The sequence below is a fragment of the Populus trichocarpa genome, chromosome 12, assembly GCF_000002775.5.
Source record: "Populus trichocarpa isolate Nisqually-1 chromosome 12, P.trichocarpa_v4.1, whole genome shotgun sequence".
Lineage (NCBI taxonomy): Eukaryota > Viridiplantae > Streptophyta > Magnoliopsida > Malpighiales > Salicaceae > Populus > Populus trichocarpa.
Window position 1 is genome coordinate 13,310,532 of NC_037296.2, and position 26,487 is coordinate 13,337,018.

The following is a 26,487-nucleotide window of genomic DNA, read 5'->3' on the forward strand; positions in this document are numbered from 1 at the left end:
CTGATTATCAAAAATAAAAATATAAAGAAAATTAAAAGAACAAGAACACTCTCCCTTGGAAGGATACTGACAAGTAACAGCATCAAACTAAGGCTGGCTAATGATGATTTAAAATCTTTCCCTCAAAACCCAGAAGGAAATTGAACCCAGTAGTACTGCAAGGATACACCAACGAGACTCATAATGGTTTCTACTGTATGATCATCAACACTTGCTACTTAAAATAATCAGTAGGAGCATGGATTTACAAGGGCTATTGATAGGAGCAGATCACATTTTTAATATCATATTCAGTTCCAAGTTTTCCAGGTCAAATACGCAACATATATGATATTGGTTTTATTTGTTCTTCAAATTATATATAGACCGGCCATAATTTCTACTGTATGATTCATGAAGTCGTCATCTGAGGCAGCTGGCTTCCAATAATTCAAAGAAGCAGCATTATTAAACTTACAACATGTGTATCCATTGCCACTTTTTTACACAATAGTGGCTCACAAGAACTTCTAATTTCCACACAAATATGATTTACAAAGGATTCGCCAACTGATTGAAGTATTTTCAGCTTCATTTGGTCAATTGTATTGGAACTTTAGAGGCATTTAGTGGTGTAATCCTATGTGTTGTTCACAATTACATAATAAGATAAAATGATTTCTTCCAAGAAAAGTAAAAGACATGGATTTCTTCTTCCCATAAGAAATCTTCTTCAACCCTTATTTATAGAGTCAGCACCTTAAAACAAAGACCTTCAGCAAAGACAACCTCTTTCCTTCCTAGCTAAGGTCACTGCATCATCATACAATGGATACAAGGCTGTTTGAGGCTGCTCGAACAGGAAACATTGATTATTTGCAGCAGTTGCTGGCAGAAAATCCATTTATCCTCAACAACACACAGTTATCTGCCGAGAATCCCTTGAACATTGCTGCTGCTATGGGGCACGTTGACTTTGTGAAGGAGATTATAAGGTTGAAACCAGTTTTTGCCATAGAAGTGAATCAAGAAGGCTTTAGTCCTATGCATATAGCTGCAGATAATGGCCAGGTTGAGATTGCGAAGGAGCTAATGGAAGTCGACATCAAACTCTGCCGGTTAGAGGGAAGACAGAAAATGACTCCTTTTCACCATGCTGCTATCAGAGGGAGGGCTGAGGTGATCAGTTTAATGCTTTCAGGTTGTCCTGATTGTATTGAAGATGAGACTGAACGAAGGGAGAGTGCTTTGCACCTTGCTGTCAGGAATAACAGATTTGAAGCAATAAAGATGCTGGTGGATTGGATCAGAGAAATGAACAAGGAATACTTGCTGAACATGAAGGATGAGCAAGGGAATACAGTTTTGCACCTTGCAAGCTGGAAAAAACAACGTCGGGTAATAAATTCTTCTCCTGTCTTTTTCCTTTTTGATTCCCGGTGCTTACTAGCTCATATGGTTGATAAAGTTTTCTATTCAAACTAGCTACACTTGCACATTAGATTTCAAGCTAAACTCACAGAGTCCTAGGTAATACAGAAGTGCAGAATTCCTAGATTTCCCCTGTTTATGTTCACCTATTGGTCACCCAACAAACACGGAGATCCATTGACCTTTGTTTTTGTGATGTTTTTCTTTTTAGGAAGAGCAACCAGGCATTGACTTAGACACCGCAATCAGGCTATTATTCAAAACACTTGTATTAAAATAAAGTTGCTTTCTTAGACTATGAAAGCAGGATAGGTTAACGATTGGTGTTCATTTCCAGTTGTTTCTTCTAACCTAGACCCAGTGAAATAATTGAGAATAATCATTAGAGAAGTTCTTAGATGGCCCGTACTTACATTTTGTTAGACTGGGAAATTTTCTCCCAAGACATCTTGAGTTCATGCTGTTGAAAGAGAGATTAGCACCAACCCCATCACTAGGTGGAATTTCCACTGCTAACTACTGCTGAGGCTGAGATTTCTGATCAGACCAAGCAAACACAAATGATACAGTAGAGAAGTCTCGAGACCAAGAAAGCAATCAGCCTCCACATTTCTAACAGTCTGGTCTCCAAATATCACATATCAATTTTTATTCTGCAATTGAACTGGTCCATATATATCTTGCCACCATCAATTTTAGGACTTGGGTTCTCAGGGATTGGGGTTTACAGCACTTCATCTAAAGCATGCAGTTTTGTTTCCAAATTAGTAGTAGTTATGCATCATATTTTTCTTTTTAAGCTTACTAGAATCAAACCTAAGGTCTTGCAAATGTCCGGGATGGTCAACATGCCAACGGAGATAACTTATCAACACTTGAGCATGACCCTGCAGATAGTCATCAAACTTTGCAGTAATTTGACCACTGTCTTAAGATTTAGATATTTCACAACTATGCGAAAGTAAGAGAAGTTATCCTTGCAGGTGATAGAAATATTTCTTGGAAGTGGATCTGCAAGTACAGGCTCGTTGGAAGTGAATGCCATTAACCATACTGGCATCACCGCCCTCGACGTGATACTACTTTTCCCAAGCGAAGCAGGGGATAGAGAAATTGTTGAGATCCTTCGAAGTGCTGGAGCAATGAGAGCAAGAGATACTGTCCCCTCTACTGTTACCAACAGCCAAACCTCTACCGACAACCCCTCAACACCAGAGAGATGCTGGTCAAACCGAGATAACTTGGTAGAATACTTCAAGTTTAAGAAGGATAGGGATTCACCTAGCGAAGCTCGCGGTACACTACTAGTTATAGCGGTTTTGGTTGCAACTGCAACGTTCCAAGTTGGAGTCGGCCCTCCAGGAGGTGTTTGGCAAGATACAAGCATACCTGATCAAAAAAATATTACCAGCAATAACACTGCACACTTTGCAGGTCAGTCCATTATGGCTACCACAAACACAGTTGGTTTTATGCTATTTGTGTTTTTCAACTCAGTTGGATTTTCCATGTCTCTTTACATGCTCTATGTCCTCACAAGTAAATTCCCCTTGCAATTTGAGCTTCAAATATGCCTGCTTGCTATGTATTGTACTTATGGCACTGCATTATCATGCATTGTGCCATCCAACCTCTACCTATTTGTTCAGTTAACCACAACAATATTGTCATCAACTATGTCTGCTTTGGCTCGATCTGTACGCCCACTTACAAGAATGCTCAGAAAATCTTTCAAGGACTTCACTCATAGAGTTGTCTGAAAGTGGATGGATGCAGAGTAGAAGGTGTTGTTCATATATATCATCAGATAAGCTACAGCCTAACCGGGGAGCAGGAGCAGCATGGAGTATCAAAGATAGCTTCCCAGATTAGTTATAGGTGTTAATCTGTTAACCAACTTGCCATTATTCCATGTATCATTAGAATTCTTGGAGCAAATAGCAGAAGAGTCTCGTGCCGATACCTTTTCACAAGGTAAGAAATTGCTGGCCAACTACATTGGCAGCATACAAAACCAATGTATAGAACCTGTTTGGTGATTAAATATATGTTTTTTTTCATTTTGAATGCATAGATATGTTCGAGTAAGGATTGTTGTGTTCTCTCCCTCACAAACTGTTTCCTAGTCTTCACTGGTTATCTTTCCTTCGGCCAAAGTAACTGAGCAAACATATCCATGTTACAGGCTGAAATCCACCAGCTTCCATACTGAGGCTGATACGGGACCCGTGATGCATAAAAGCAAGAGGGAAAAGCTATGATGAGAAGAAAAAACGCATCAAATTAACACGATATGGAATAATTATAACTCTTTACTTTCGAAATGACATTTTTCCTGTTTACCGTCATCCTAAAACAAACAATATGAGGTCCAAATCTCAATGTCCTTAATTGATCGACACAGAGCACAACTTAAATGGAAATTGTTAAAATTTCCGGGGCTTTATGATCCATCAAGAAATCATCAAATTATGTATGTTTCATTACCTACCTTACACTCAATGCACTGCATCAACAGGTAAAAACGTTTCTGTACCAAACCCTCAATGCTCGGCCTCTTCATTTCATCTTCAAGACATCTCTGAAACCACTGCACAAGCTAAGAATATATTAGGCTGTATATATCCCACGACCAACATCCAATATAGGAGTAATGAAATGGTCATGTGGGTGACACACACCTCAAAGTAATAACCAGACTCAGCAAAAGATTACGACTTACGAGTGTTAAAATATGTGCACCTTTGTGAAATTCAGGAAGAGCGGATGAAGATTATAATTTTCTGTAGCATATTTTATTTTGTTAGTGACCTGAAGCAATTGAAACAGAGTAAGTTATGGAAAATTTTATGGTGCTCGTAACTAATAGGATATCTTTAGTTAATCTGAGCACCTTAAATTTCTCATAAGTTATAGCAACGGGGTAGTCATATGAGCTTTTGTAAGTAGGAAGGGTACAGACTTATCACGAAAAGTTGTAAGAACGATGAGGCTAAACTAAAAGAAGCTAATATAAGAAGGAAAGTCAGGCAGCATACCTCAGCTAATCCTCCTGTAAGAACTTCTATTTAGATTACAAATTGTCAGCCTGTTCAGTCATCAATAACATAAACCTCTAACTTTACTAAGATGATGACGTTACAAAAATTCAAGTAGTATGGAAGCTAGGTTATCTGATGTTTGGATTTTTGTCAATCAGATTTTCATCTTAATATTCCCTTCCCCGTAGCCTAGGGAGTACATAATTGATGGTGAAAATTTTGATACCTGCCAAATAATATCTTTCGGTGAGATTTAAGAATCTTCTAATAATAAAGTCAATAACTCTAAATGAAAATTGTTATAAAAAAAAAAGCTTTTAATTCCAAGAATAAAAGTGATTGTTTTTATTTTCGTATTATAAATGCTCTAAGTGTTAAGGTATGAATGCTTGGAGAGTAGGGAAGGTGAAATCTTTAACTGGATAGTTTTGTGGTATTTATAATCCCTTATTAATAAAATTGAAATGTGGTAGGTCTTAGAAGATTTTTTATAGACTTATAAAAGGCTGTTTGAGGCTTCTCAAACAGGAAACATTTATTATTTGCAGCAGCTGCTGGCAGAAAACCCATTTATCCTCAACAACACAGTCATCTGCCGAGAATCCCCTGAACATTGCTGCTGCATGGGGCACGTTGACTTTGTGAAGGAGATTATAAGGTTGAAACCAGTTTTGACCAGAGAGGTAAATCAAGAAGGCTTTAGTCCTATGCATATAGCGGCAGATAATGGCCATGTTGAGATTGTTAAGGACCTAATTAAAGTCGACGTCAAACTCGGCCGGTTAGAGGGAAGACAGAAAATGACTCCTTTTCACCATGCTGCTATCAGAGGGAGGGCTGAGGTGATCGGTTTAATGCTTTCAGGTTGTCCTGATTGTATCGAAGATGAGACTGAACGAAGGGAGAATGCTTTGCACCTTGCTGTCAGGAATAACAGATTTGAAGCAATAAAGATGCTGGTGGATTGGAACAGAGAAATGAACAAGGAATACTTGCTGAACATGAAGCATGAGCAAGGGAAAACAGTTTTGCACCTTGCAAACTGGAAAAAAACAAAGCCAGGTAATAAATTCTTCTCCTACCTTTTTCCTTTATAATTCCCAGTACTTAATAGCTCAAATTTTTATGCATAAGAACTTGCATCCTCACCCCTCTCAATTGTTGAAAAAAAAACCATGATTGCAGGTGATAGAAGTATTACTCGGCAGCAGAAATGTAAGCCCAGGCTTCCTGGAAGTGAATGCCGGAAACCATAGTAGCCTTACTCCCCTGAGTATGCTACTTATTTCACCAAGCGAAGGGATAGAGAAATCATTGAGATCCTTTTAGGTGCTGGGGCTATGAAAGCTAGACATTTATTTCAATCAAAACGCTATTGGCACCTCCACAACAATAGAGACACGGCAATCTCAACCAGATAATATGGTCGAATACTTTCAAATTTCAGAAGGCCAGGGCCGTGTTCGACATTCCGATGAAAACTCTATCTGTTAAAAATTTAATTATTTTTTATTTAAAATTAATTTTTTTATGTTTTAAAATATTTTGATGTATTAATATTAAAAATAAATTTTAAAAATAAAAAAATATTAAACTTTAAAAAACAAACATAACCGTTATATAAATTCGCATTCACTCATCCAAGAGGTGTTTGACAAGTTACTAACATACCAGACCAGAACAATACAACTAGTAGCAACTCAAAGCACTATGCAGATGCAGGTCAGTCCATTATGGGTACTCCTAATGGAGCTGCTTTTGCCCTCTTCGTACTTTTCAACACAATTAGGTTTTCTGCATCACTTTGCATGATCAAAATCATCACAATGCAGTTTTAGCTACAAATATGTTAAAAAACATCACACCAGATAAGCTCACTCTCTACGTGGTTTTAACCACGGCAATTTTGACTTCAACTACATCCCTTTTAGCCAAGATGGCAAAAAGGGAACTTCCAGAGAAGCTTAAAACACTCTTTGGCAACACAACGTGCAGAGTGCTCGAGTTTGTGACGAGGCGCCTAAGTTATGGTTAAACAAGATTCATCTGTTTCAGAAGATCCAAGACAAATTGTCGATTGTCCATCAACAAAAAGCACCTCATGTTTAAATTTAAGTTTATGATTTCCTTTTACTACTTGGTTTTTCATTGCCTGTCAACTGGCATAGCAATACCCCTGCAATCTCTTCTCATCTACAAAACCAACTCCCCTAGAGGATAAGTTAGAAAAACCAAGAAGACTAGTTAAAATGGAGATTGAAATTGGCTTTTGATTTCTACAAAATCAACTCATATTTCTAATCGAAAGTTCTCTTCATCTGCTGCAGTCCTATGTGTTAGTTCAAAATGTAAGAACTTGATAAGAAAGAAATTTCTTGTAAAAAAAAGGACATGGATTGCTTCTGCCGAGAAGAAATCTCGTTAAACACTTAATTCATAGTCTTACCAGACCTCTAACAAGCAGCAAGAACAATCTCATTTCTTCATAGCGGAGGTCAATAAATCATACAATGGATACAAGGCCTACCTCAAACAAGCAGCAAGAACAATCTCATTTCTCCATAGCAAAGGTCAATAAATCATACATTAAATTTGAAGCTATTTGAGGTTTCTAAAAGATGAAGCATTGATTATTTGCATCAGTTGCTGACCCAAAAATCCATTTATAGTTTTATACTCGACATGGCACTGTTGCCTGCTGACATCCCTTGAACATTGCTTCTTACATGGAGCGTGCAGACTTTGGGAAGTAGATTACAAGGTTAAAACCAGTTTTCGCCACAGAAGTAAATCAACATGGGTTTGTCCCCAAGCATATAACTAATAGCAAAAGCCACATCAAGCACATAGCACAAAGCATAACACGAACAGCTGATTAACCATTAATTAAACTCCGAAGTACTGATTAATACCAGGAAATATAAATGTAAGTTCACCCTCAATCATGTTGTAACAAGAGAAAAGGGACAAAAATCCTTGTTCAATACTTAAAAGGGAAAAAAAAGCTTAATCGCCACCGGCTTTCTGGTAAACGTAGGTAAGGCCGCACTTACCACAGTAGTGCCTATCAAAATGATTAGCCATGAAAGTTCCAGCACCGCACTCAGCATTAGGACACTCCTTCCTCAACCTCTGGACTTTGCCGCTATCATCAACCTTATAGAACTGGAGAACAGCGAGCTTGACCTTCTTCTTCTTGTGCTTGATCTTCTTGGGCTTAGTGTAGGTCTTCTTCTTTCTCTTCTTGGCTCCACCCCTCAAGCGAAGCACCAAGTGGAGAGTGGACTCCTTCTGGATGTTGTAGTCAGCGAGTGTGCGGCCGTCCTCGAGCTGTTTTCCAGCGAAAATGAGACGCTGTTGGTCTGGTGGGATACCTTCCTTGTCTTGAATCTTGGCTTTGACATTGTCGATTGTATCTGAAGATTCTACCTCGAGGGTTATTGTCTTGCCCGTCAAGGTTTTCACGAAGATCTGCATCTTCGCTTCTTTCTTAGGGTTTTCACTTGGAGAGATGCAGAGCAGAGCGGAACAGCGGGTTTTGGCTGGGTAGGGCAGGGTATTTGAGGAGGGGAGTATTAGGGTTTTTTTGTGATGGCCTGAAAGTACGAATTTAACCATAGAGCTGTTATTTATTTACAAGGGCTAACCTGTGAAGAAATTGGGATGTGGATATTGATTGGATTATTCTCTCTTTGTTTATTGATCCTTATGATATTAGCTTTTCTATTTTTGAAAAAAAAAATGTTAAAAAATTGTAAAATTGTTTTTGTTTATTAAATTAATTTTATTTTCATTATATTATATTAAAAAACAGATTATGCATAAAAACTAATCTGGTACAAGAATTACTAATTAATCATATTGAATATACTAAAATAACATATATATATATATATATATATATATATAGAGAGAGAGAGGTTATTTTAGTATATTCAATATGATTAATTAGTAATTCTAAAAAATATAGTTTAACTGGTCAGATTTTAAATTTGTTTTTTAAAGATTATTAATTCAAGTTTTATAAATTTCTACTATAGATTTATATAATTATTAATTTCAAAGCTTGTAGAATTAATTAAAATACATACAAATTGAGTTAAATTTCCATATTAATTTAAAAAAATACCATCAGTTATAAAGATGTTTAGGAAGTTTGATGTAAATGTGGCTCCCCCTTTGCTACGGATGCCTAGCTTCGTCTGTTCGTCATGAGTCCTTGGAAAGTGGATGAACGCAAAATAAGAAGCCAAAGCTAAGTTTAGGGTGTTATTTTCTTGTTCATGTCATTGCACAAGCTAAAGACAAAGCAAGGAGTAGTGGGAGCATAGAGCATTCAAGAATCCACATGATGAATGTTACCAACTTGCTGTGTTTCACCATAAGTTCATGGGAATGGAGTCTCTTTTTGATATGATGATATGTCAAGTAGAACATGGTCACGTGTATAGAAGAAAGAGCTAACTGATGAACCAAGATTTTTTTTTTTTTTAACCGTAGATGTCCGGGCTAATTTACATACATTTCGACCAATCTTTTGAAACTCTAAAGTTAACGACCAAGTAAGTCTTTAGTTGCTCTGAGATTTGTAAAATTCAAACTGATGACCTCTGGAGAACAAACTCATGTTTTAACCAGTTGAATTATATCCTTCAGGGTTTTTATCAATATATTTTTGTATGTATTCTTGGATGTTTTGGATTGTCACACGCTAGCATTAAATGTGCTCCATGAAAGCACACTAGGTCTAACAGTAGGCAAATCCAATTGCTTTTAGGTATGATAGATGGTGTAACCTGGGTTTGGTGCTAGCGAGACCCAGGCACCTTCTAGGTCTGATAGGTGTTGTCAGGGTAATGAAGTGGGCTTGGCATGCATTTCTTAAAAATGTTGAGCTCGAGAATTTTTGTCATCAGAACCCATGCATTGTTGAATTCCCTCCACCTATGGATTTAAATATAATACTTGAGTATAATACTATTAATTTTATAGATTTTTATATAAAATTTTAGATGATGTATTTATCAATAAATAGATTTTATTAAACAAGTCTATATTCTATCAATATTATTAAAAGTATTAAAATCTTTTATAATCCATTATATTTTTAATTTTTTACTAGATAAAATAAGTGAAACAGAACTTACAATACAACATAAAATAATAGAGAGCATTACCTTAAAATTTTTTTTTTCCCCATAACCACGTTGCTGAAACTTAAGCTAAAGCATCGTAGAACTCAGCACAAGAGACCGTCATTGCCAAAGAAACTGACTTTTTTCCGAACTGAAGCTTCTGCCGAAGCATAGCAACTACTAACGAGCGTGTTTGGCAGTGTGGCTGCGGGTGCTTTTCAAATAGCTTTTCGTGCCGAAATGCATGCCAATGATGTTTTTTTATTTTTTAAAAATCATTTTTGACATCAGCACATCAAAACGATCCAAAAAGTACAAACCGCACTCAATTTTAGCAAAAAAAAAAAATTCAAATTTGGACGAAACACAGGTACAAACGCAATACCAAACGTTCCCGATCAATCTGGTGAACTCCAATTAGCACAGTTTTATTTAATCAATCAAGTCCCAAAAGGTTTTGAGATTTCTCAATTGGAACTTTCTTTCCATTTTCTGTCAATTTTTCTTTAAAAATACTCCCTTTTTTGGCATATAATTGGACAGAAAATACTAACGGGGTTTGCAAAAGGGACCAAAATGAGAAATGTTAGAGACATTTGAGTCATAATTGATAAACTGCATTGTTTTTTGACTCACTTGAGAATCGGCATATAAATTGGGGTCTCCCCGGTTGTTTTCCTCTTCTATTAGCCACTGAAGAAAAGTGGGATATCCAAAGGACGACTAGTCGTTCGTTTTGGTCGGGAAGACACGACGCCGTTTAAGGCACCCATCAATTTGAAAACCAGCGTTTCGTCCCCAGGGGAGGGAAAGGAAGACATCAAAACAATACCGTCACCTTACTCCAGTCTCCTCCGTTCCCCAGTTCCCTTTTCACTCTATTAATTCAAAAGGGAAAAAAAATGTCAAAAGAAAACAGTTGCGCGTTAGCCAAAATCATAACGGAAGAACAAAGAGCTCGAATTTCTCACAATTTCAAAGCCGCAAAAGCACTCCTCGCTCGCAAACGCCCTCTCGACTCCATCTCCGCCGCAACCGCTAATAAATTCCCTCACAAGTAAGCAAAAATCAAACACTAACTTCTCTTTTTATTAAATCTAATCGAATTCATAATTTCTCTTGCTTTCTTTTTGAATTACAGAAATGATGATGTAATCTCACTTAAGTCACCAAGATTTCCTCTCGCGGAGGTGAATACTAACCTGCCGCCATCGCGGTTAGTACAAAAAGGTGTCACGCGAGTGTCGGAGTTGGTTAATGGTAGTGATGGAGAGAGTAAATGTTTATCGGAATCTTTTGTTACTCCGGTGAAAAAACCGGAAGGTTCGGGTTTTAGTGACTGTTTATCTACGCTTAGTAGCAGTGCTAGTATTTTAGATGATGATGATTTTAATGAGTCTATTTTGGAGGAGATTGATGCGATTTGTGAGCAGAAGTCTGTTGTGAAAGTGGAAAAGGAAAGTCCGAATAGGAGTTTTAGTGTAGAATGTGAGTGTGATCAGGGAAATGAGGGCAGTTTGGCTAGTTTGGAGTCAGGTATGCGAGATGTGTTGGACTCTCCAACGGAAGAGAAAAGTATTTGTCCATGCGGAAATATGCCTGAAGAGTATGTGAAGTATTTGCAGGGTCTGAATGATAGGCAGCGTGAAGCGGCTTGTAGTGATATTTCGGTCCCTTTGATGCTTATTGCTGGTCCAGGTAGTGGAAAGGTCAGCCATTCTCTTCCTATCTGTGTGTGTGCATGCGCTTGAGTGCACTAGCAAGTCTTATTTGAGAGTTTTGGTTAGTAAGTCTTGCTGGTTTTGCTCTGAATTTTCTGTTTTTGATGTAGACTTCTACAATGGTCGGGCGTGTTTTGATGCTGCTCAATGAGGTATTGCAAGATTTTAGCTGCTGATGATTTTTTTTTTCTTTTTGTTCAAAGAGGCGCGTTATTTGTGCTAGATTTTTTCTGCTGGCTTTTAACATTGTTTACTTGTGTTTCGGCTTTTGTTTCTATCTGATGGTTTACTCCTTCGATTATGTGTGGGCTTTTTTGTTTCTGTCCTTTGAAACATGGTCAGGGAATTAGTCCATCAAACATTCTGGCAATGACTTTCACAACTGCTGCAGCTGCTGAGATGAGAGATCGGATTGGAGCAGTGGCTGGGAAGGCAAAAGCTAAAGAGCTTATGATTAGCACGTTCCATTCCTTTTCTTTGCAACTTTGTCGTTCACATGCAGAGAAGTATGCACATTCCGAGATTGTGATGTTCAGACATTTGCTTCTGCATTATGTTCCCTTCCTGAATAAATGTTCTCCATTGTCATTATAACTCTTAGAATTATATGGAAATGTTACCTGCTACAGTTAGAAATAGTTGGTCTTTGTTTAGAATGTAGAAGTCTTCTGTTGTCTTGGGTAGATTCTAGGCTTGAAGCTGGCTTCTGCTCTATGGTAATATAATTCATGTGAAAGGGTAAGTAACTTGTGGTTCATGCTATAGGTTAGGCCGCACATCAGAATTCTTGATATATGGACATGGGCATCAGAGAAGAGCAATCATTGAGGCCGTGAGGCTATTAGAAAAGGAAAAGAGTGGTGTACAAAATGACGATGCCAGCAAACTTGCTCAAGATTCTAAAGATGTAGTGTCTCTGGAATATTTCAAGGACAAGTCAAAGAAATGGCAAAAGTTTGTGACTCAGGTTAGCAATTTGTTAAGTGCATTATAATCTACCACTATATGTTATGAACTTGAAATAAACTAGAATTTACTTGATATTTAATTATTGTCTGTTATTTTTAATAATTACTATCATTTTAATTAGTGCTGGATCCAATTTAGTGATTTTCAAGGCTCAAAATATTCTAGTATAATGAAACTTGATTACTAAATTTTTCCTTCCTATTGCTGCCTGGTTATCACCTCTCCTTCATTCAAGATATACAAAATAAATAGTTTACAATACGGTTTTATCTCTCTTCTTCGTGTACTACTTCTAATATGTTTAATTGCTTATGAAGTTATCAAATTTTATTCATGGCACGAGTTCATTAATGTGCTCCATTTCAGGCTAAAGCTTCTGGAAAAACACCCGCAGACTTCCATAGAAGGGGTGATGAAATTGGAGTAAGCTGTTAAATTTCTGGTTCCAGTATCATTCCAGTATATTTCCTTTCTTACCTTTGATTCTTAGATCTGCTTCAGGCAGCAATTCTTGGGAACTACAATGACATATTAAGATCTTGTAATGCTTTGGACTACCATGACTTGATCAGTTGTTCTGTGAAGTTGCTTACTGATTTTCCTGAAGGTCAATACCATCCAAATGTATATAACGAGTTTACACAACTCACATGTTATTAGAGTTCTAACATTTGTGTTACTATCCAATTCAGTATTTGAGGATTGCAAAGATTCATGGAAAGCCATTGTGATAGATGAGTTCCAGGACACAAGTGCCATGCAATACAGTCTTTTACGACTTCTTTCATCTCATAATCATATAACTATTGTTGGTGATGATGATCAGGTATAACTTTTCATTTGTCTTCTAAAAATCCACAGATTCGTTTCATTTTTTTCTTTTTGGATTTGGATTCTGAACCCCACCCCAGGGATTCTCATTGACTACACTTGTGATTTACTAGCTCTAAACTTGAACTTACATTGTCTGCAGTCCATTTTCAGTTTCAATGGAGCTGAAATTTCTGGGTTTGACTCATTTCGTCATGATTTTGCAAATTACAAAGAGGTCTTTCATGTCCTTTGGCTATTTTTTTCTGTCATTGTTATCTATGTTTCCTTGATTATGTAATAAATAACTGGACGAGTATATCTATAATTTCTTTCCAGTGCTCTTAGATTGTTTATATCATTGCATTGTTTTGATTCTTGATGCTATTAGTGCCTTTTTTATCCAGATTAGACTCAATAAAAACTATCGATCCACCCGCTATATTGTTGAAGCTGCATCTTCTCTTATTCAAAATAACATGAAAAGATGCCAGTTCAAGGATGTTCTTACTGATAATTCTTGTGGATCTAAGGTATCTTAGTATTGCAATACACACTGTATCTGAAAAGTTAATTTCTTTTCGTTTCTTTTTTCCTTTTTCCTGTTTCATTGGATAATTAATTTTCTTCATGCATGGGACTAAAATGGACAGATAGCTATCAAGGAATGTCAAAATGAACGTGCAGAATGTGCATTTGTTGTTGACAAGATCTTGGAGGCTGCATCTGATGGCTCACATTCTAAGCCTTCTTATGGCAGTATTGCCATTCTGTATAGGAGGCAGGTCAAGTTTACATTCCATGCTTTTTAAGGTGTACAAAACAATTAATTAAATATTTTCTGACTGTTCATGGCATTATCTCTTAAACTTCAGGTATCAGGAAAGATATTTCAATTAGCATTTCGTGAGAGGAAAATACCATTCAATGTTCACGGGGTTGCTTTTTATAGGAAAAAGGTACCTAACATTTTTTAGAGTGCTAAAATCTTAATCATGAATATCCGTACAAGTTTCTCTTATGGTGTTCCTATCAACTAATATACTGTTATTTTCTTTAAATATGATTTTGTTCTTAAATCATAGTATTTGACACAAGCTATTTTTACTCAAGTTTTTGGTCATAGTAGTCATGTGGCACTGTCAGTCATCAGTGAGAAATCCATGAGTGAATATTTGAGGGTCGTATTTTTGTTCTTTTAGAAAGTAGATATAAGAAAGTAAACATGTTAAATTATTTTTTCCAGATATTTTTTTCTTTATTCGGATCAAACTTTTCTTTTATTTTTTTCTGAGAAAAGGGGATAGTTTTTTCCTTTTTTATGGATATGCTGATTTATTATTATCATTTGAAAAGAAATGACATTATTAACAGGTAAGGGAAATTGTTTTCAATCCTTGGCATGGGGTTAGCTACCCTGGATTCATCGCTGCTAGTAATGGATTTGAAGTTCTTAGATTTACGGTTATGAAAATTGTTGTTGTCAAACATGTTAATATGTTATCATAAAATGATGCTGAAGTTCAAATTGATTTGTTTGGAGAACAAAACAAATTATATTTCATCAATCATCACTACAGTTATATATTCTTTTGAATTTTGCACATTGAGCCCTTCACACTTGCATAACTACCAGAAGATACAAAATGAGGTGATAGCATGGTGTTAAGATAGTGATTCTTTTCCTTAATCACTCTCTATGCTGATTTAATAGTTTCTTTATCCTGCTCAGGACATCAGGGAGCAGGTTTCAATACTTCTCATATATTCAGGTTACTTTCCAGGGATAAAAGTAGCTTAAGTTTGATTATAGTTAGTTGTAATATAGCTAGATATTTCATCTAACTTTATTATTTCCAATGCAGTTGAGTTTGGTAGCTTTCTTTCTCTTGTTTGGGCATATAGTCAGATGTAATACTATTATTGTTGAGAAATTTAGCATGCAAGTAATTCTATTTTCTGATAGTTGTTTTATCATTTACGTGCACAATAAGTTATTGGTTGTTGAATAAGCATTTGCTTTGTAATAGGTAGTTAAAGCTATCATTGCAATGCTTAGAACAACATTGCCAGGTTGTGACGATGGTTCATATCATCAAGTTTTCAAGGCTTTGCTTCCTTTCGAGAAGGAGGAGAAGAGGAGGGTACATGTTTAGTTTTTCGCTGGTTCTGCTTTTTTCTATTTCTGGATAATGGTATGTTCACTTCATATGACCCTATTTCATCTCTCATCTCTTGCAGGTTATCGAGCATGTTGATAAAATCTCAACGGTTCGAAAATGTAGCTTTATAGCTGCTGCATGTGATGTCTTTAGTGCAAAGATTTCTGGTACCTTCAAGAGGTTGTTGTTTCTCAAATTTTTCTCATCATTTTTTTTTTGTTGGTGGAAGCGTTCATTGATTTCTACACTAGAGTTTCCATTACAGAGAATTTTGTGATGGCATTGATAAGCTTTTGAAGCTGCAAGATGTTTTTATCCAGCACAATACCGAGTACTGTAACATCTTTGTTAGTAACACATTAAGAGTGGAAGATATAGCAAGTTGGGGGCGAGAAATATCTGTTTCAGGAGCTTCCAATGCTGTTGACTAATGTACTGTACAAAATCATTTGCATATTTACTTATTTTTGTCCTTTTTGTTTACAATAGGAGTCAGCTCACACAGGGACGTAAGGTGTTGTCTACACTACAGATGATTTCCAAACTTGTTCACAGGGTAAATAAATAAGTTAAGAATTACTGACTTATGTTTGCTATAGTAAATTCCTTTTGAAGTGGTAGTTGAATTGGATCAGGAGTTTTAAATGGCTATGGCGAGCATGAAATGAACTAATTTTTGCTGACCTGATTTTAGTTATTCATCCAATACTGGAGAGTTGCCTGGGTTTATTAAAATTTGCCTTCCTGAAGGAGCCTTTATTTTTCCATGCTATGTATTAGTGCCAGACTGAAATTTTAATACAAAAATAATGTTAGACATTTGTTATTTTTCCCCCACATTGTTGTTAAATGTCAATCAAGTTGCACAAGTTTCTTTCAACAAGTTTTTAGATGCATGGTTTTCTGTTTACAGGAACAGTCAATTTCAGCTGTCATAACTTCAGTGGCGAACATGGTTCCTCAGGTTTGTTACCCTTGATTGAGCTTTCAAGTTAACTGCACAACATGCTCATAAATATGCTAGCACTTTTGATTGGAGATATTTGGGTGCCAGTGCTGCATAAGAGCTAATCTCATTTGGTAATGCTTGGAGGAATATGCTATTCCTTTTAAGAACATTCTTGATGCTAAATTGATTTACACCACAGAGCTATGATGTGCATGTGAATTTTCTGGTTCCTTTACCATGTTTGCTGTCTGTTAGATTCACAATTTTATCTTCTTGTATGGCTTCAAATCTTAGAAATATCTCCTCGAACAACGGGCAGTGGTTGATAGTGATGGAGGAAAGTGGCTCAATGAAGACAGTGACCTCAGATCTGTAAGTATCTTTTGATGGCAATAATCTAGACCATACGCTTTTAGTTAATTACTGTAAAGATCCTAGCTGCTTGTTTCTTAATGGAATGAAATGGAAAATCTCAATCCTTTTTTGTTTGTGTGCTTGCATCTTTAGACAACAGAACTTTGTGGCTGATGATTTTCTAGGATAGCTTTCGTTTTACCCCTTTCCTTTGAAGTTTAAATAAGTTTCATATTCCTATACTTCCCATGGCATCCATATTATCTTTACATCGAATGCTCTGACATGTGGTTAGAACTTGGTTAAACTACCATGTAGGTTCTTCAGTATTTATTGGACGATGTCTCTGATGTTTTATCTATGCAAGTTGCTTCAAAAGAAGGAGAGAGTGATGTACAAGAACAGAAAGGTTGTGTTAGTTTACTCAAAGAGTTTATTGACTACATAACAGAGCGGGAGAAAGAAAATTTTCGTTCTCGAAGACATAATAATGAAAATTCTGTAACCCTGACTACCATTCATCAGGTTTTTCCTCAATTTAACTATTTCCCTTCTTAGTGCCTTTATGGAGCTTGATAATGTCATTGGCTAAATTTCTTTCCATCTTGCCCTTTCTCTCTGTGCAGTCAAAAGGCTTAGAGTGGGACACTGTTTTTATAGTAAAGGTACTTGACTGCATTATCACTACCCTGGCTTGAGTTTTGACCTAATAACCTGCCATGTTATTCAAACATTTTATTTTCTAGCATTGATGTGTTGTATCTTTATGGTTACCTCTTTCCAGTCAGGAATTTGAATATGGCTTCCTTGCACATATCTGCTTTGTGCTTTGCTTAATATGATTGGAGCCAGCTTTTCACACTTGTATAAAGAAATTTATGGCGAGTGTCAATCAAATCTGCAATGGCTTATGTTACGGCATATTTTTCTCTTCTAAACCCAATTAGGGTGGTTGTAATAAACCAGAGGTTTGATGTGGTTTTGATTTTGATGTACCTAGATTATATTCTGTTGAGGTACCAAGGCACAGCGGTTCTCTAAAGTCTAAAAGCTGCGTTTATTGTTTATTTTTTCTTTTTTCTTTTTTGGTATTTGAAATGGTACTGCATCAACAACTTTTTAGTAGACAACACTGGAAACCTTGGGATGGTTGGTGGTAATGAATTATTGGTAAAATAGTCAAATTTAATACAGTGTTTGCAATGGTGCTTTGCAAGAGAATCGTTTGTTGGATAGACAAGTCTTTGCTCCTTAAATATTCATCATACCTGCTCTGATGCCCAGACTACTGATGCAGGCAAATGAATCTGAGATTCCTCTGTTGCATGAATTTAATGGCAGTGCAAAGGAAAATGGGAACTCAATTGAGGTAAGCTTGTTCTTGCATGGAAAATTGTTCTTCTGTTGCTTTCTGCAAATTAGTTCGTTGTGGTGCTCAACTGATTATTCTCGCTGCAAAATCTCAGGAAGAGCGGCGTCTTTTCTATGTGGCAATGACTCGTGCTCGAAAGAAACTTTTCATTACATATGTTGCCATGGATTCAAATTGGCAGGTTTGACCTTCATAAACTATTTCTATTAGTTTCTCAATCTATGTTTACTGTTGAGTAGCAATTTGAGTTCTTTCAGATGCTTCATCCATCACGTTTTCTCAAAGAGATACCGGATCATCTTCGGGAGATTCAGGTGCATTTTGCTGGTTTGACTCTTAAGTTCTGTTGTATCTGTGTATTTTTCTTTTTTAGAAAATAAAGATCCAGTCTCTTGCAATTTTCACACTGCTCTTGTAAGCCTATTTTATCTGACTTTATTGCTGAAGTGAAGATTCAGAATAAATTGATTTCAGGTGCATTGTTAAAATTAACATAAATGGTTAATGCATGAATCAACCACCAAATAAATTGAGTAGAAGGGTAACATCTGTATGAGTATCATGGTGAGTAGAAATTAGGTGGTGGTCTCTCAGCTTTGACATTTCTGCAAACTTTTGTGTCCTGCAAGCAATTTTCTACAATATTTGAATCACAAGAAAACTGCCTACACTTTATCTTCCAGGTAGCCTTTTACTTATATACAGTCAATTTAATGCTATTTCAAATTTGAGAGGGAGAGAATCTTTGCTATTAATTATTTTGTCACTGTAGATTTTAGCAAATCCAATACTAACACTGCTTGTTGCATATTTCTAGTTAACATTTTTGCTTGGACTCACAGCTCCAAAATTTTCTTTTCGTTTATGCACTTGTTTCTTAGATTGTCCATCCCAGCTACTTTGCATGTTGAGTTTGAGTGTATTCTATTGCTAAGTGTGTGACTTATGTTAACTGTGTTGCTTATTTATTCACATCAATGGCAGGCTGAAGTATGTCTACAAGATTTACAAACAAAGCATCGCGAGATCCGAAATGAAACTGTTGACTTTGTCATTGATCTACCAAAAGAACAAAAATTTTCTGATTTAGAAACAGAGTCAAATGATTTCCTCGTTAATCAAATAAACGAGGCTTCAAAAGAGTCATTGGAAACAATTGATTCATACAATGGGAATATTTTCTTAAGGAGGTTGTCCTTGAAACTGGGATGGTTTGCTTGAAGCTGCTGTAGCATGTTGGTATTACTTATTTTAAAAGTAACCTTTAATTACTTCCCCTGTCCCCTTTTGCAGATTTGCTGTTGAGGAAAGGTCAGTTATTTCCCACTTATTCCATCAATGGGCCAAGAAACAAGCATTCCAAAACCCTAAGAGATTGCTTAATAAGGTGACCTCCTGTTCCTATATGTTAACTTTTTCCAGCTCTGAATAGTGTACTAAGTCTTTGAAGCTGAAATGTATGTCTTGAGGGATTAATCTGTTCTTTAGGTCTTCTATTGATGGTAGTTTCTCACTGCATCTGTCCATTCAGCATCACATTCATACATGTAGATGCATCGATTTTATAAACCACATAATCTTCTGTTCTTTCTTATTCATTTCCTTAATGGTTCTTTGAAAAGCGAATGGCATCTTCGTCAATATTGTACTGACAAAGAGCATGTATACTTAGCTATTTAACCGCCCTCTGGTGAAACAATGATATTTTCTTTCTTCTATTTTCCGAGGGAGCTGCTTGTTGATTGCATCCTGTCATTTGATGTTCTGATCAATGCTTCAATACATTATGGTGATAGCATGTTGTAGTTCAAATGAAATTATGATAGATAGCAGAATCTTTCATAATTTGGAAGGAAATTTAGTTCAGCCTCTTGTATAGTGAAACAGTTGTCTGAATTTGTTTTCTTGGATCGAGACAGCTTTGGAATTGATATAATACTTTCATTTGATGCATGGAGATCCTGATCAATGCTTTACTCTATTTTTATTTTCAGGTTGGATTTGTTATTGATGAACGATTGAGAGTCGAGAAGAACAAACACAAGGTGGCGCAATGTGTCAATTCTGTATTAAAGAACAGTTTTAGTTCTCCTTTTTTAACATGTTTTCTTCTCATGAAATATCAGTTTATGTCATCAGGTTCTAGAATGTTAAAAAGATCATTAGCAGAATAGCATTTATAAAAAATCTCATCTCTGGGCCAATATTTTAGAAAGTGGGACAGCTAAAGAGTTTTGGTGCCATAATTTTATTATGGTTGAGGACAAAATAAAATTGATTCAGATTTTCCTTCCAACACTATTTTAACGAAGTTCAGTGAACACTTAAAGGATAACACTTAAAGAATATTTTCTTAAGGAGATTGTCTGCACATGCATTGTGGTCAGCATTCCTTTCAAATTTGTTAGACCCTTATCAGTAATGATACGCATGCCTCTATAATGAATTTTATCTAGTATTTGCTGATGCTGCTTTTGCATAATATCTCAGGATGTTTTGCGTGCATTGAAATCCTGCTTGAGCTGTGATGAGGCCTTTCAGTATGCAGAATATGTAAGCTTATAATGCACTTTTCAACACTTCTTTGGCTACCCTCTGGATTTAACAGATAAAACCTGCCTACATTGTGGTTGGTTTTTCTGTGATGGTTACTGCAGAAGCTGACAGGAATAGTATAACTATATTCTTTGACCTTCTATGTCTTTCACTCCTGTATGCATTTAGGATTGATTTTATCGACCAAGGTATTTCTTGTCTGACAGGTGCTGAGATGGGAGCAAATTCCTGCCGACCAACGTGCTCATTTGATGCATGAGAAACAGGTCTGGTTTCAGCTTGCAACTTTGCTGCTTAATTTCTCGTCTGAGATTATGCTTTCACATTTTATATCTTTTAATGATGTTCTGTTGCTTGGTTTCAATTAAGGTGCTAAAACTCCATATCCTTTAGAATATATTCAGTAAGGAAAAATCAGTGTACTTAAATGCTTGGTCTGAGATTTTCTTGCACTGTTTAGAATTAGAATGTCCATTCTTAAAAAGTAAACGATCATTTGAAGAAAGTGCATCCAGGTTCTGTCTTTGGAGCTTTTAGCCTCCCCCTGCTGTTGCACTGCACTGCCCCCGTAACTCTGCCCGATAAAACCAAGAAAAGGAACCACGTTTGTTCTAAGTTGTTGGGATATATAACATATATTTTCCTATGAACAATGGTTTCTCGATCTATAAGGGAGTGCTAGTTGGGTTCCTCGCGGTTCCTATCCTGTAAATGTTTCTCTTATTCGCATTCAAAGTCATTTTATACATCTTGCTGATACTGAGGCAATATTTTTCCCTTTTCAGGAGCATTTCCAGAAATTAAGGATAGAGAATTCAATGAGCTCATCTGCACCCACATCTAAACAGGTAACTACTACTAGTACGACGAGTGAGTTTGGCTTACAGATTCAGTTCTATGGCAGTTTATGCATCATTTTTGTTTAACTTTCTATATTCTCACGTACAGATTGGATATCTTCAAAACTTGGGATGCACCGTGACCCCTACATCACGTCTCCATGCTTCCCGCTTGATAGAGCAATATAAATCATTATGACAACGATGGATCCCTCCGATGACTTTGATTTGGAAATCCTGCCTATATGGAGCTGTAAGTGTCAGTTTATTGACCCCAAAGAGGACAATTCATACTGCATTCATAATTTAGTTCAAACTGAGGTTATTGATGAACTGTATTGTTATCTTCCTTTCCATGCAATTTTGACATTCAAGATATACAAGCTTTATAATGCGTCATGATATTTATTTATTTATTGGTTTAATTGCATGCCCATTTAGCCATGTGTTTTACAACAAGGATAGATCTCCAATTAAAAATCTCCAATCTCAATCATTGAATTGCTAGCTAGGAGACGATGGATGAATTTCGGTTCAGCATGACTTGCAAAAACTTTTTAAGACAAAAAAAAGACACGAGGCATGAGATTTAGCATAAATGATTTTTTGTGTTCAATGGATAGAGAGCAGAAGCGTGCGATATAATGTAAGAATACAACAAGGAAAGTTTATCTTATGGAGAATTAGGTTGCAGATACGGAGCTCCAGCTGTTTGTATATACAAAGCATGCCTTGGGCTCTTACAACCTAGAAAATAATGGCATGCAGGAGCAGGTAGAGCTTGAAACAATACATGTCTAGTCAAATGGATCAATCCGTGGGTCGTGTTCACTTGCCATAGCCATCCCAGTGCAAAGGCATGTGGGACACATGACCTGCAGTATTTTTTGAACATGAAAACAACATTAGCTCTTCTGACTTCAAATTAGAGCAACCTACTTTTTGCACAGCTGCAAAATGCTAGACATGATGTGCTTAAATGACGGAGGCGACTGAAGAGACTCCTAAAAAATGACAAATTCTCAAGGTTTTATTCCGCCAAGAAAAATTATGGCTGCGCCACAACCATTAGTTAGCCTCATATGGCTCTCTCCATTCGAAATCGGGTGCTTGGGACAGCTCAAAAGGAGTGGAGAAAGCGTCTGTCCTTGGACAAACTGCTCAGGCAGTGACAAGATTTTATCATTCTGTAGATCTTGATGGCTTACCATTACATCTTGTAATATTTTTCCTTCAAAATTTATCATAACTCGTCTTTTCCTCTCTCAGCAGGCACAAACCTCTAAATAAATAAATAAAACCATGTAATTGATCCCAGTTGAGCAGCTCATTCCACCCAGGAATGGGAGATACGAGCAAAAAAGCAGCAGGCAAAAAAAATCAATATACAGCACATTTTGTCACTTGATACAGAAAAAAGTAAGAATTTGATGACCAACCTTTCCAGATCCTGAACAATTTGAACATCTTTCCGTTTTAGGTCTTGATAGAGGCTGATCTGCACCACTGATTGTTGAAACTGGTTCGATAAGAACAAGAGCTCCTGTGTTTGAGCACCGAGCACAAGCAAGATAGCCTGCATTTATAGTGTACAGATCAGAATTAAGCACTGCAAGTGCATCATTCACTCCTCATTGATTTATGTTATGTTAGTAGCCTAGGAGAAACATATAGCTTAGCCAGGATTGAATGACCAGAAATAGTTATCATCATCATTAATTAATCAAATTGCACAAATGGTATTTAGTTTAACATCTAGGGGCAGGAAATTCACCAAGTGGGAAATGTAAGGACTAGGGTATTTGGAGAAATAGTTAGCCAACATCGAAGAAAAGGCAAAGATGCCTTTTTGCGGTGGAAGTATTAAATTATTTTTATCTGATCTTTGAGCGATCCAAGGAGTGTAATGGTACACCAAAGAGGTAGAAGCTCAAGAATTTTCGAGATCATTGTGCAAGGATATCCAAGCAATTAAAGGCCACAGCAGGCAAGACACCCACACAGGAAGAGAGCGTGAAGAAGCTAGGAACATACCAGTTCCAAGACAGTATTTGCATCTTTTATGCTCTTGTTGCTTTACATTGTTTATCTCAACCACCATCAAGGCTGAGATGACCCCAACTGCTCCGCCAGAGAATGATGCCACTATAGGATCAACCTGACTGCAATGAAATTGACATGTAAATGAAACTTTAAATGATTGTGTTTCGACATACTTCTTAAAAGACCATAGCCAGTAAAAGAACAAGAAGCTAATGAGAAAAAATAGGAGCAATCAAACTCAACAATCAGGATTGCGAAACCGGGCAGTACTTATAAGAGACCATGTTGGTGCAACATACCTCAACTGCATGGGCAGATGCATAGTACGGATAAAATCTGGATACGATGTGCCCCCCAAACCGAGCTTAAGCTCCAACTGATATGAAAAGGAATAAACACTTCAAAACAATGCCAAAAACAAACACTCCGCAAGGATAGAGACTTGCTTGATCATGTGCCTCTCTTTTTTTGGACAATCATTACTAGTTCTCCTCAGCCTGGTTTTCTAAGTTTATGTTGTTTTCTTGATGTATATGTGCACTATTCAAGCTCTGGTAAGGAATTTCATCAATTTTTACACATTTGAAAATCTGAGATCCTCCCTTGAAGTTTCCGATCTTATCAAGTAAATTATGCACTTGTTCCGATCAGGAAAAATTACAATGACAATTTAAATTTTAGCGGAATGAGAAAATTTAGGTAAATCAACAGATATGATACATAACAGATCATAAAAATCAAGCACATAGAAAACTCACCGCGGGTGCTAGAAGGCCGCCAAAAATGATAATCCCAGCAATAAGAGAAAAACAAGTAGCATAATACAGTCTCAAATTTTCAGCACTCTGCATGTTACATGCAAATTAGTCACTGTGTAATCATCATCTTAAAAGGGAAGAAATAAATACATTTCTTGTTATGTGTGATTCAAACATAAAGGGCAAATTAAAAGGAAAGTATAAATGAACAAATGGAAAAAAAAAAAAGGGCGGAGAAATGAAATTGCATGATTAAATTGTAGAACAAAATGAAACTCACCAAAGGAGGCAAGAACGGAATGAACGATGGAAAGTTGGGAAGTTCATTCTCTTCGCTTTCGTTTGAAATTCCAAGTTCTGCATTCTTGATCCTCTGTTGTATCCTTAGTCTACGAACCTACAAAAATTTTCATGACATTATAACATCCGGAGGGAAAAAAGGAATAGAAAGTAGAAAACAAGCATCATAAACGTTGGACTTAGAGCAAAAGGATTGGCAATATAGATTTGTTTTCAAAATTTAAAACACAATCATTAAAATAACAGCATTAGCCATTATGTCACAATGTACACAGAAATGATGAATAACATCTAAGAAATCCAGAATCTTTAATTTTTTTCTACATTTCATGAGCCTGAAGAAGGCATTATCTAGCACTTTCGGCTAATAGGTCTACAATATTACAGTCATCTTCAGCTTTAATAAGTTCTAAAACAGTATTTTGAACCTTGATCTTTCTTGAACAGTTATCAAACTTAAAAACTTTTCTTCTTTTTGTCTTTCAAAAAATGATTCTGGATTAGATAAATATGGCTATTGGCCTATTATTATCCTTGGAATTTGGCTATCAGACTATCTAAACAAAAGCTTGATATCAACCACCCGAAGGAAAAAACAAAAAAACAAAACAAAAACAAAAACAAAAAGAAAGAAAGAAACGCGATATAAAGACAATTCAAGTCATAGTTTCTTTAATCCTCACCTCTTCCATGTGCAAGAAAATTTTATTCCTCCGACTTCGAATATTATCTTGAATCTCTAGCAATTCCATTTTAGCAAAATCCTGCACTGTTTCTGGCCCTTCTATGATACAAAACCTAACAATCAATCAAATCCCACAGAACCAAACACGGCAAATAAGTCAAGATTTTCACTTTCTTCACAAATAAAGCTTTAAAAAGAGTTGGGATATTAAAAAGTAGAAGTCTTTTACCCGGTAGCGTTTCTATCAGGAGAATCAGAGTCAACTGAAGCAGCGAAAGAAGAAGAATCTGATTCTGAAGCCATAGCTTTCCATCTCAAATTCAATTTATGATTAGAAGCATCTGCAAATCTACTCCTCCAATTTTGAGAACTGCAAGCACTGAACCCATACAACGGTTTTACCGGGCAAGAAACCGTTAAAACCCGACTCAAACAAGCCATCCTCGTAAACCCCAAAAAAAAAAAACACAAGAACAACTCTTGTTTCAGTTTCAGTTCGTTTGTGGGTTGTTGTTCTTCATGTTGGTTAATGCTGCTGTTGTTGATGGAGTGAGGTCATCGAGCTAGGAAGAGACAGGAGAGATCACTGAAAATGGATGCTGTCAGCCTGTCATAATATTGAAATTGTATGGAAATTGGGTTTTCTGCCACGTGGATGGAGAACGTTGGCGGGTGTTTATTGTTTCCCTTTTTTATGTAAGAAAATGGAGATTTTGAGTGGAGGCAATTTAGTGGATAATGGATTATATAAAAATATGTGCTTCTAGTCAAAGTCAAGGAAAATAAAAACAATCCAATTTGTATTGTTCGTCTATTTTCCTTAAATAAATATTTATCTCATCCACAATAATTCTAATTATTATGTGGATTTTCTTGAAAACTTTTGACATGGCATTTGTTGTGTTCATAGATCGTGTCAGTTCACATAGCTTAATGATAAATTTTATGATTAAAAAGATTTATTATATATATTTTTTAATTTTTCAAACTCAAATCTTCGATTTAGTATTATTCAATATAATATATAGATATATATTTAAAATTATCCGAGAAAAAAACTTAATCTTAAATCGAATATAACGTGGATTTTCATAAAAACTTTTGAAGCACTTTATTCATGTCAAGGCAGGAATTTTACAGCACTACGATGCTAACACGTGGCATGTTAGGACTTTTTAGGCATGTGATATGACATATTTATAACGTTTGTTTTCTGTTGCAAATACAAGATATGGATACAATAAAAACAGAATAGATAATATAAAAATAAAATTGCGATGGATAATAACATATAATATATAATAATTATTTTTATATCTTGTTTAATTATTATGGACAAGATAATTAATTATTTTTTATTTATATATTGAGTAGGATCATCTC

At 36.1% G+C, this 26,487-nt stretch overlaps 5 protein-coding genes across 8 annotated transcripts; 3 read left to right on the plus strand and 2 right to left on the minus strand.

Annotated features, from left to right (window-relative positions):
- Positions 1-451: 451 nt before the first annotated feature.
- On the plus strand, positions 452-3,842 carry LOC18103850 (ankyrin repeat-containing protein BDA1). 3 transcript variants are annotated; one of them, XM_052445983.1, is made up of 3 exons: positions 452-1,377; positions 2,394-2,844; positions 3,060-3,481. In XM_052445983.1, the coding sequence occupies exons 1-3, from the start codon at positions 808-810 to the stop codon at positions 3,158-3,160; spliced, it is 1,122 nt and encodes a 373-aa protein (XP_052301943.1). In that variant the 5' UTR covers positions 452-807; the 3' UTR covers positions 3,161-3,481. The 3 variants fall into 3 exon arrangements, 2 of the variants coding, with proteins under 2 accessions (XP_052301943.1, XP_006376955.3); XR_002977106.2 differs by adding an exon at positions 3,596-3,842 and having other exon boundaries at positions 455-1,377; positions 2,394-3,384; XM_006376893.3 differs by having other exon boundaries at positions 455-1,377; positions 2,394-3,481.
- Positions 3,843-4,989: 1,147 nt separating this feature from the next.
- On the plus strand, positions 4,990-5,707 carry LOC18103851 (ankyrin repeat-containing protein BDA1-like). Its single transcript, XM_052445831.1, has 2 exons — positions 4,990-5,513; positions 5,637-5,707. The coding sequence occupies exons 1-2, from the start codon at positions 5,075-5,077 to the stop codon at positions 5,705-5,707; spliced, it is 510 nt and encodes a 169-aa protein (XP_052301791.1). The 5' UTR covers positions 4,990-5,074.
- A 1,603-nt stretch (positions 5,708-7,310) lies between these two features.
- LOC18103852 (ubiquitin-40S ribosomal protein S27a) lies at positions 7,311-8,016 on the minus strand. The gene has a single exon (XM_006376895.3). The coding sequence runs from the start codon at positions 7,926-7,928 to the stop codon at positions 7,458-7,460; it is 471 nt and encodes a 156-aa protein (XP_006376957.1). The 5' UTR covers positions 7,929-8,016; the 3' UTR covers positions 7,311-7,457.
- Positions 8,017-10,297: 2,281 nt separating this feature from the next.
- Positions 10,298-21,754, plus strand: LOC18103853 (ATP-dependent DNA helicase SRS2-like protein At4g25120). Of its 2 annotated transcripts, XM_024582806.2 has the most exons (29): positions 10,299-10,643; positions 10,728-11,295; positions 11,418-11,459; positions 11,650-11,813; positions 12,073-12,274; positions 12,643-12,699; positions 12,778-12,883; positions 12,969-13,102; positions 13,250-13,324; positions 13,494-13,619; positions 13,740-13,871; positions 13,962-14,045; positions 15,117-15,230; positions 15,328-15,428; positions 15,738-15,804; positions 16,162-16,212; positions 16,492-16,569; positions 16,870-17,076; positions 17,178-17,216; positions 17,849-17,920; positions 18,018-18,104; positions 18,181-18,237; positions 18,908-19,113; positions 19,217-19,310; positions 19,918-19,968; positions 20,414-20,476; positions 20,686-20,745; positions 21,265-21,327; positions 21,428-21,754. In XM_024582806.2, the coding sequence occupies exons 1-29, from the start codon at positions 10,489-10,491 to the stop codon at positions 21,515-21,517; spliced, it is 3,345 nt and encodes a 1,114-aa protein (XP_024438574.2). In that variant the 5' UTR covers positions 10,299-10,488; the 3' UTR covers positions 21,518-21,754. The 2 variants fall into 2 exon arrangements, 1 of the variants encoding a protein (XP_024438574.2); XR_008056974.1 differs by lacking the exons at positions 18,908-19,113; positions 20,686-20,745; positions 21,265-21,327; positions 21,428-21,754 and having other exon boundaries at positions 10,298-10,643.
- Positions 21,755-21,906: 152 nt separating this feature from the next.
- On the minus strand, positions 21,907-25,786 carry LOC18103854 (protein ORANGE, chloroplastic). Its single transcript, XM_024582807.2, has 8 exons — positions 25,334-25,786; positions 25,103-25,217; positions 24,400-24,516; positions 24,120-24,206; positions 23,661-23,737; positions 23,353-23,480; positions 22,758-22,894; positions 21,907-22,193 (listed from the first exon to the last, which is right to left on the minus strand). The coding sequence occupies exons 1-8, from the start codon at positions 25,543-25,545 to the stop codon at positions 22,116-22,118; spliced, it is 951 nt and encodes a 316-aa protein (XP_024438575.1). The 5' UTR covers positions 25,546-25,786; the 3' UTR covers positions 21,907-22,115.
- Positions 25,787-26,487: the final 701 nt, after the last annotated feature.

Coding starts and splice junctions, on each gene's coding strand:
- LOC18103852 (XM_006376895.3), bottom strand. CDS start 7,928: ATGCAGATCTTCGTGAAAACCTTGACGGGCAAGACAATAACCCTCGAG.
- LOC18103851 (XM_052445831.1), top strand. CDS start 5,075: ATGGGGCACGTTGACTTTGTGAAGGAGATTATAAGGTTGAAACCAGTT. Junction 5,514..5,636: donor CTGGAAAAAAACAAAGCCAG/GTAATAAATTCT, acceptor CCATGATTGCAG/GTGATAGAAGTATTACTCGG.
- LOC18103853 (XM_024582806.2), top strand. CDS start 10,489: ATGTCAAAAGAAAACAGTTGCGCGTTAGCCAAAATCATAACGGAAGAA. Junction 10,644..10,727: donor GCTAATAAATTCCCTCACAA/GTAAGCAAAAAT, acceptor TTTGAATTACAG/AAATGATGATGTAATCTCAC. Junction 12,700..12,777: donor GAAGGGGTGATGAAATTGGA/GTAAGCTGTTAA, acceptor GATCTGCTTCAG/GCAGCAATTCTTGGGAACTA.
- LOC18103850 (XM_006376893.3), top strand. CDS start 808: ATGGATACAAGGCTGTTTGAGGCTGCTCGAACAGGAAACATTGATTAT. Junction 1,378..2,393: donor GCTGGAAAAAACAACGTCGG/GTAATAAATTCT, acceptor TTATCCTTGCAG/GTGATAGAAATATTTCTTGG.
- LOC18103854 (XM_024582807.2), bottom strand. CDS start 25,545: ATGGCTTGTTTGAGTCGGGTTTTAACGGTTTCTTGCCCGGTAAAACCG. Junction 23,738..24,119: donor GCGGCCTTCTAGCACCCGCG/GTGAGTTTTCTA, acceptor TTTTCATATCAG/TTGGAGCTTAAGCTCGGTTT. Junction 22,895..23,352: donor CAAATACTGTCTTGGAACTG/GTATGTTCCTAG, acceptor CTATAAATGCAG/GCTATCTTGCTTGTGCTCGG.